We start from the raw sequence: 8,036 nt of genomic DNA, 5'->3' as shown, positions 1-8,036 counted from the left end.
TGTTCAAGATATATGAACTGGAATTTCCACCTATTCTTGAGGGAACGACTTTGGGGAGAGTGGCATGGACAAAAGGTATGTAATCCGTTTATTCTCTTGAAAAATAATTTATTTTATTTTAAATTCAATATTATAGTTTGTAATAACTTTAGTATATTAATAGATTTGAATTGAATTCTTTAATTGAATGACTATCTAATAAATTTAAATTTATTCTTTTATATTTTTTTATTTTTAGAAATTCAAAAATGTAATGTATATACTAAACATTAATCATTAAATTAATTACTATTATATTGTATTACTTTAATTATTTTAAATTAATTGATTCGATCATTTTAAGTAAAAAAATGAATTTCAAGTGGAATAAAAAGAGTTGTCGACATTAAATTTTTAGATATGTGAACAGATATTTGTTTTATTTTTTCCCCTTTTTTTAGTTACTTGAGCAAACATTTTGAAAATAATAGAAAGCGTGCTGCTAGTTGTTATAAACCAATATAAGATCATAGAACGTGCTTATTGGTAGAGAACAACTACAACACGTTACAAAAAAGGGCACGCTGTTACTTTAATATAAGAATTGTGGTCGTGGTATGAATTGGATCAAAGTCTAATGTGTTTGATGAACTAAATAGAGCTTCTGACCATCTTTAATCATGTCTACATCAGTAATTTTACCAGCATCTTCTGATAAAATAAAAACACAAGAATCACTAGGAAACTCAAATTGATCCGCTGCCATTTTGATTAGCTCTTCAATGGTATGTGGAATCCATAATACAATGCCATGTTTTGTATGATCTTTTGGATCCCATGGGTGGAAAGGGAACACAGTACATTTTTGTGGATGCATTTTATCTGAAAATGACAAGTGAAATTTTAGCTCTTATTTTGCAGATATAGATTATCTATGGTATAGACAAACTTCAAACTTGAGATAACCAAAAGTAAAAGTACACATCAAGTTGAAAGGAAGGCTTTTTTTTTTTTCAATTTACTAGATGTTTAAACAAACAAAAAATAAAAAAAGAAAAAAGTTTTAATAAAGGTTGGCAATGAGCAAACCTTAAGTAATTCTTCTATCAAGTACCAATAGTGATTATATTTTATTCAAGAGGATTAATTCAAATATTTTTATATTTTTTTTTTGTAGACAGAAGTAAAATTTGTTTTCCATTTTAATATATATTTAATTTATATGTATTATAACATCTGAAAACAACATACTATTTGATTAAAAAGATAGTAACTTTCTCAATTGAAATATATAAAGGCAATACAGGATGAGATTACCTGTAAGTTCTTGTGTGGGACATAGCAAGTCTGACAACTGAGCAGATTTTGCATCTTCTAGTAGTTTGATTAGGTTCTTATTTCCACTCATTCGAGCTTCATCAAGTGGGGTTTTTCCCCATCTGTTAATAAAATGAAAAGGAACAAGTAGCATTAGCACACTGCATATTGTCGTAAAGAATCATGTATATTTTTTATCCTTAAAATTTGTTTAAAAAATTTAGGACTAGTCCAGCTATAATATATCACAATTATATCTGATTTGCTTATGTTAAAGGTTATTCTTGTAAAACTGTTGTTGATTTGGTCCAAAGTTTTTTAAAAATTTAGCCGTTAAAAGTATATTTGATAAAAAAAAAAACATACTTTCCTCTGTCATAAATTACTCATGTTAATCACAACCAAAAGCAAAAATGGTAATGCAATTAATTTGTACCTGTCCTTGGTAAAAACACTGGCTCCAGCTTCTAATAGCAACTTTGCCATGAAGTATAAACCTTCAGCTGCAGCAACGTGCAAAGGGCTTCGGTAATCATAATCTTTCAAGTTGGGATCCATGCCATTAGACAGTAGCCTTTTAAGATAATCTGAATCTCCCCTTGCAACTGCTGTGCATAGAAAACTACCGCCATCTTCTATCTTCATGGCGGCTCCTTCTCTAACAAGTAAAGATGCAACACGATCATGTCCACTCTTAACTGCTTCAAGTAAGGGTGTGTTCCCGAAATTATCTATAAAGTTAACACATTAGCTACGTTAGTGGCAGCTAAAAGTTTAAGTATGTTACATAGCAGTGAAGATTTAGTAGGTTAAAGTTACCGCTAACATTGACGTCTACGCCTTCTTGAATAAGGAAAAGTGTGATGTCTTCGTAGCCTCTGGATGCAGCAAGATGCTGTTGGAAGAAAAAACGTGTCAGACAAGCATTGCCAAAACATTGTACTAATAAATTACAAGACATTTAAAATGTTGCAAGGTCCTCACCAAAGGTGATCTTCCATCGTAATCTGTCTTGTTGGGATCAGCTCCAGCTCTAACTAAACCTTTTAGCTGATACAGATCCCCATTGAAAGCTGCACTGTTGACCTTCAAAGCAAGTTCAGCTTCTTGCTTTCCAATATGAAATGTGATGTCTGACTCTAATTGCTTACCACGAGAAGTCTCTTTTCCCTATAAAACAATGAAAATATTTAGCTCTCTTTATGATGATAAACTACATCTTCCACAACATAATAGCATGATGCATTTCAATTCAGGCTAGAGTAAGGATCAAAGGGAGCATGATATGTGAGAAATAAGAGGGATAACATAATTACCTCAAGAAGGTTGTTTAATATCTTCCTTCCATCATAAAAGTATATATCAAGGATATTTGTAAACGATTGTTTATCAAGCCGCAGGAGCCTACAGAGTTCGCAGACACGAACAGTATATGGTTGAGGAATGTTGCAAAGAATGGATATCTCTCCAAATGAACTGTTAGGTTCCAGAAGTGAAACAGTTTCTTCAGTCCCATCCTCAGCAGTGCCTACTAACTCCTGCATATTCACAGCTTTAGCAGTTAGCACTCAATAAAGATATGGTGTTCATGCAGATATTTGATTATGGTCATATGGTGCAACGAACTATAAAAGTCAAGTCATAAAGTCAGGATTGTGACTGAAAGCATCAATAGAACCTAAGAAAAAAAGTAGAATTATTACACACGTGCTTGTGAAGATATAAAAGCATACCAGCACACCATGACAGACAAAATATAGTTGATCCACGACATTTCCTTGTTCCATGATAACCTCTCCTGGAAGAAAAAATTCCTCGTGGAGCCTGGTAACCTGAAAGATTAAAGCAACAAAAATTACACATGCTAGCAAATTTAGAAACATAATTATTTAACTATCAAGACAATGAGAAATAGATTACTTACTATCTGATTGATGAATTCTGAAGAACAGCCCTTAAAAAGAGGAACCATTTGAATGCATGGCAAGTATAATGTTTGAGATATCTGCAAAAGATGATCAGATTAAAATCCAAAATGATGGAAACTAACAAATATTCTCTGAAGACAGAATCAGTTCAAAGGCACCCTCTTTATGTTATTACCTTAGAGCGAATAGAAATGGGAATTTCCTGAAGGACAGCAGCCTCGGTATAGCTACTCTCAAACTGTAAGCGCAGATGGCCTTTTATTTGCTCACGGATATCCCGTCCAAGTCTATTTCTATTCATATATTTCATAAGATCTGTCATCTTGTCCCTAAATTTCTCAGTTTTTGATCCCTTGACTATCAAAGCTGTCATGTTACCGATCAAATAAGCACCAAGAACCATGTCAAATGAGACATATATCATTATGAATATCATCTCCCTCAAGTTTACTGCATGTATATCTCCATAGCCTGCGGAAGAAAAGAAAGTCACAAATAATGTCATATGAAAACAACTCAACCGTAACTCTACAATAACTAACTTACCAACAGTAGCCATAGTAACGATAGCAAAATACAAGGATGTTGTGTAGCGCTTCCAAAGATCAATTTCTCTGAAATGTTGATAACTATAACCACCAAGCTGTAAACTTCCAATCCATGTGTACTCTTCTTGGGATTCAGGAAGTGTAGTAGCCAAATAGTAGAAAATGCAGGCTGCAGTGTGGGTGCAGTAGAGTTCAACTACTAAAAGTTTCACAATCCGAGTAATGATGTAATTAACACGTATATCCTTCTCCAAATTATGGAAAAATTCGGTGACTTTCCGCACCCGATATAATCTGATCCACAAGAGGTACCTAACTTCTTCTCTGTTTCCACAAACCTGTTCACAAAATAAAGCATTTCTTCAATATAATTGAGTTGCATTTTAGTAAACTGATATTTAAAAGGAAGAAATAGAACCTTGAATATGATATCCCAAGGCATACATCCAAGAAAATCAAAGATGAAGTCAGTTTTTAGGTACCTGCAACAACAGAAACAATTAAAATACACAATAATAATAATAAGACAATTAAGCATAGCAAAAATAGAAATTTACCGCAAAGCAATAGGGGTACGCTTGTAGACCATGCGATAGGTCTGACTATCTCTATAAGCAAGAAAGAACTGCAAAACTATGTCCACAAGAAAAGCTAGCTGCCCTATGATATCCAATATAAACAGATTCTCAGGCAAGCCACGAAAGAATCCAAACTCCATTGGAGTGAAAAAGGATGAGTACACTGCCCATACCAATATGAATTTTGTCCATAATCGATACCACCTGCACTATAGTTAATGAAATTATTAACCATCTAATCATGAATTAACTAACGTGTGTTCTAAGGATAACTTTAATATGTTAGCTTAACCCTTATTAACTTTGCTGCATTAATAATTTTGGTCACATTCTTCCTCGTAGTAATGAGCTAATGATTGAGGTTTTCAAATTATAATTTAGGGAACTATTATTATGCCACCCAAATCACATAATTTCTTCACCGGTTATTTGTATTTCGATTTCTAGCTTATTAGCATATAGTATACTAGGCTGTTAGCTGAATGAATAATGATTAATGAATATGGATTACTAATTTATTATGTAATAATTTATCACGAAAACAGCATTACTTCTATATTTCATATTTCATGCTTTTGAGCAAAATCCCAACCAATCAATCCTCACAAGTAAACTAAAACCTAGTAACTGAGTTTGCGCCAATTTTCAGATCCTTAAAAAAAAACAATTAGTTTATATATTTCCCCTCTTTTAAGATGGTATGATAAATAACATATTATACATGTTTAATCAAATATATTCTATATTTAATTTCTTGGGGTGAGCATGTGCTAATGTAAAACCCATATTAAAACCCATATAATATTATGTGCTTGTTTCAATTAATTTGTATAATATAATATATATGTATATACTTTTTTGGTCATGGGATTTATTTAATTTATATATGTGCTGTATGCAGTAATAATATCTGTGATTCTGCGAGCTAGTAGTGATGGAACTTTACAATTTGCATGACTAACACCACTGAAGGGATTGGGCCTTGCAACTTGGGCAAAAACCATTGAATTTTTTCGCAAACATATCTCTATCGATCAATATCGTGGCTTAGACATGTGATGCAGTGGCAGCGCTGTTTGTCTCTAGCAAAACCACACCAGATTCGAGTCCTAGTGTAGTTGCTAGGTTAATGTGTGTGACTGTGTTTGTATGAACGAAAAAAAATCTATCAATCAATATCATCACCAAGTTGGCCTTATATGATATCATCAATTCATCATTTTCTTAAAATTATATTATAGTTTAATGTATAACGATACACGCATTATACTTTGATGATGATGATGATGAAATCTTGCTCCGTCACCACAATCCAGATCCCAGCCACTCTTACTGTTTTCTTTTTTCTTTTATTTTATTTTATTTTTTGATAGAGCTAGTGTTACACAGTTACTTGATAAAAAAAATAGCACAGGTTGTCCAAGTGTAAAATCAAAAATGTTTCAGCCCTTACGATCTTGAACGCCGAGACAAAATCTTCCAGGTCAAATTATTCCGATTTTTGTATCAACATAATTATTTAAACATGTTATGATTACGATTAGAATTTGAGAGATAGATTAGCAACAAGGATAGTGAGGAGTCATGAGAGGTTGATAATTGACAACATCACATGGAAATGGTTGGGCCAGACAAGACAACTAGAACCCACAATTACATGCCACGTGTACAAAGTTAGAAAGAGAAGGGGGAGAGAGTGACGTGAAACTCCTTTCTTCACTTCCCTTCGCTTCATTCCAAACTTCCGGCCCTTATTTCATGCACCACCAAACCAACCAATGGGCACAAATGACCTAGGGTGTTATTGGTTTAGTTTTTTATGAAACTTTTCATTATTATTATTTTTATTTGTCTTTATATAATTTAAAAAATATATATTAAAAAATTATAACTAAAAATTACTAAATTTTAACATATAAATTGAAGTTTTTTTTTTAAATTAAAACCAAAAGAGTATTGAAAAAAAATATAGTTTTGAGTAATATAAATTTATGTCCTTTTTTAAAATAATTTTTATCTAAACTTGACTCCAAACAATATTCATGTTTCTATAATTTACTTTAATATAAAATTATTAAACATAAATCATTTTAATATCAATTTATTTTTAACCAAAATTAAATTTATAAAATCAATTTAATACAAACTCTTATTTATAAACTTTAATTGAAACACACACTTGAAATTTCAGAAAATTCTAACCATTCTTTAATTTTTTTAATTTAACTCAACATTATTATTATTATTATTATTATTATTATTATTATTATTATTATTATTATTATTATTATTATTTAAGACACATAATAAGTTTATTATTAGAAAAAAATTTTAAATATTTTTATTTAATAAATACAAAATAAATAAATAAATAATTTAAAATTTTTATATTTTCAATAAAAATTTCTTAGTCTGTAAACTTAGCTAAACCCATATTATTATTAACTGTGAATGATAGAATACGTTACTTTACGTTCTTACTCATCAGATTACATTTTTAATGTTATGTATAGCATTAAGTGATAACAGAGAGATCTACCAAGAACATGCCACTGTAATATATAGTTTCTTTCTGAACTCTTTATTAGTTAGTATCTCTGTAATGATATTCTATATTTTATATAAAATATTAGAGGTGTAAGTGATAGGTGATGCCATTATTAGTTGTTATTTAAAAATTAATTAAAAAAATAAAAAAGAAAAGAAAGAAAAGGAGAGAAGTGAACCTGTTTTCTGGGTGGATGACAGCGCCCTTGGAGATGCCTCGGATTCCATCGAGTAGAGCTTGACGACTGAACTTCCTCCGAGCCGAGTTGAGTCCGAACTCGTTCTCTATGAGGTCAAACCTGCTTCCTCGCGACGATTTCAGCCGGTCACGGAGGTCCTGTACTTCGTATTCCCTCTCGTCGGAAGAAGACGACTCCGTTGATGACGTCGACGAAGAAGAATCCGTCGTCGTCATCTTGTTCCCCCTCCGTTTCTCGTCGTCTTCTTCCACGGTCACCTTCACTTTCTTATTGTTCTTTCCAACATCGTTCATTTTCTCGGTGAATAATAATAACAAATTGTTGTTGTTATTAACGATCGGTTACGATTTTTGTAATGTGGAATGTAGATGGAACTGCCACGGAAGATGAGAGGTCGGAAATTGGATTAATTCGTTTGATGCATGAAAAGGGAAATGGAAAGAGGGTCACGAGATGGAGATGGAGATCACGGAGTTAGGTTAGGGGAGGAAGGTGGAAACGACGTCGTTGAGTAAGGGTTCTTGACTTTCTTGGGTTTATTATGGTTTGAAAGAAGTGACGGTTTTGAAAAGGAGAAGAGATCGGATAAGGGAAAAACGGAAAACGAATGAGAAGAGAGAGAAAGAGAGAGTATAGTGGATATTATGGAGAAGTAAAAGAGGGTGAAGGCGCGAAGCTACATAGAATCATAGATAAATTGAGTGCCTGTGATATGGACCATTCTAGTATGAATACTCCCCTTTTATACATGTACAATTAAGCTCAATCCTTTCAACATGACGTGTACTCATTTCAAATTTATTATTATACATATAATATATTAAGATTTTTCTTTTCCAAGGGCTCCATTAAAAGTTGGGCCCATTTTTTTATTAATGTCAAATTTTTATTAAATTTACTTTTATTTGAAATATAATATGAATTATTTAATATTTTTTA

General features: G+C 32.0%; 1 protein-coding gene across 2 annotated transcripts; it reads right to left on the bottom strand.

Annotated features, from left to right (window-relative positions):
• Window positions 1–570: 570 nt before the first annotated feature.
• LOC112765891 (potassium channel SKOR) lies at window positions 571–7,821 on the bottom strand. 2 transcript variants are annotated; one of them, XM_072222496.1, is made up of 14 exons: window positions 7,077–7,811; window positions 4,524–4,554; window positions 4,330–4,432; window positions 4,191–4,254; window positions 3,771–4,110; window positions 3,400–3,695; window positions 3,221–3,301; window positions 3,030–3,128; window positions 2,613–2,834; window positions 2,281–2,466; window positions 2,116–2,191; window positions 1,733–2,027; window positions 1,297–1,418; window positions 571–861 (listed from the first exon to the last, which is right to left on the bottom strand). In XM_072222496.1, exons 2-14 carry the CDS (start codon window positions 4,540–4,542, stop codon window positions 614–616), a joined length of 2,151 nt encoding a protein of 716 aa, XP_072078597.1. In that variant the 5' UTR covers window positions 4,543–4,554; window positions 7,077–7,811; the 3' UTR covers window positions 571–613. The 2 variants fall into 2 exon arrangements, with proteins under 2 accessions (XP_072078597.1, XP_025667540.1); XM_025811755.3 differs by having other exon boundaries at window positions 4,330–4,554; window positions 7,077–7,821.
• Window positions 7,822–8,036: the final 215 nt, after the last annotated feature.

This window comes from Arachis hypogaea, chromosome 17 (assembly GCF_003086295.3).
Source record: "Arachis hypogaea cultivar Tifrunner chromosome 17, arahy.Tifrunner.gnm2.J5K5, whole genome shotgun sequence".
Taxonomy (NCBI): domain Eukaryota; kingdom Viridiplantae; phylum Streptophyta; class Magnoliopsida; order Fabales; family Fabaceae; genus Arachis; species Arachis hypogaea.
This window is presented reverse-complemented; position numbering and strand designations above follow the sequence as displayed.

Excerpts from the sequence above, each read along its gene's own strand:
- LOC112765891 (XM_025811755.3), bottom strand. The coding sequence starts at position 7,390 with ATGAACGATGTTGGAAAGAACAATAAGAAAGTGAAGGTGACCGTGGAA. Across the intron at positions 2,467-2,612 it reads TATTAAACAACCTTCTTGAG|GGAAAAGAGACTTCTCGTGG; the intron begins GTAATTATGTTA and ends ATTGTTTTATAG. Across the intron at positions 1,419-1,732 it reads AGTGTTTTTACCAAGGACAG|ATGGGGAAAAACCCCACTTG; the intron begins GTACAAATTAAT and ends TTTTATTAACAG.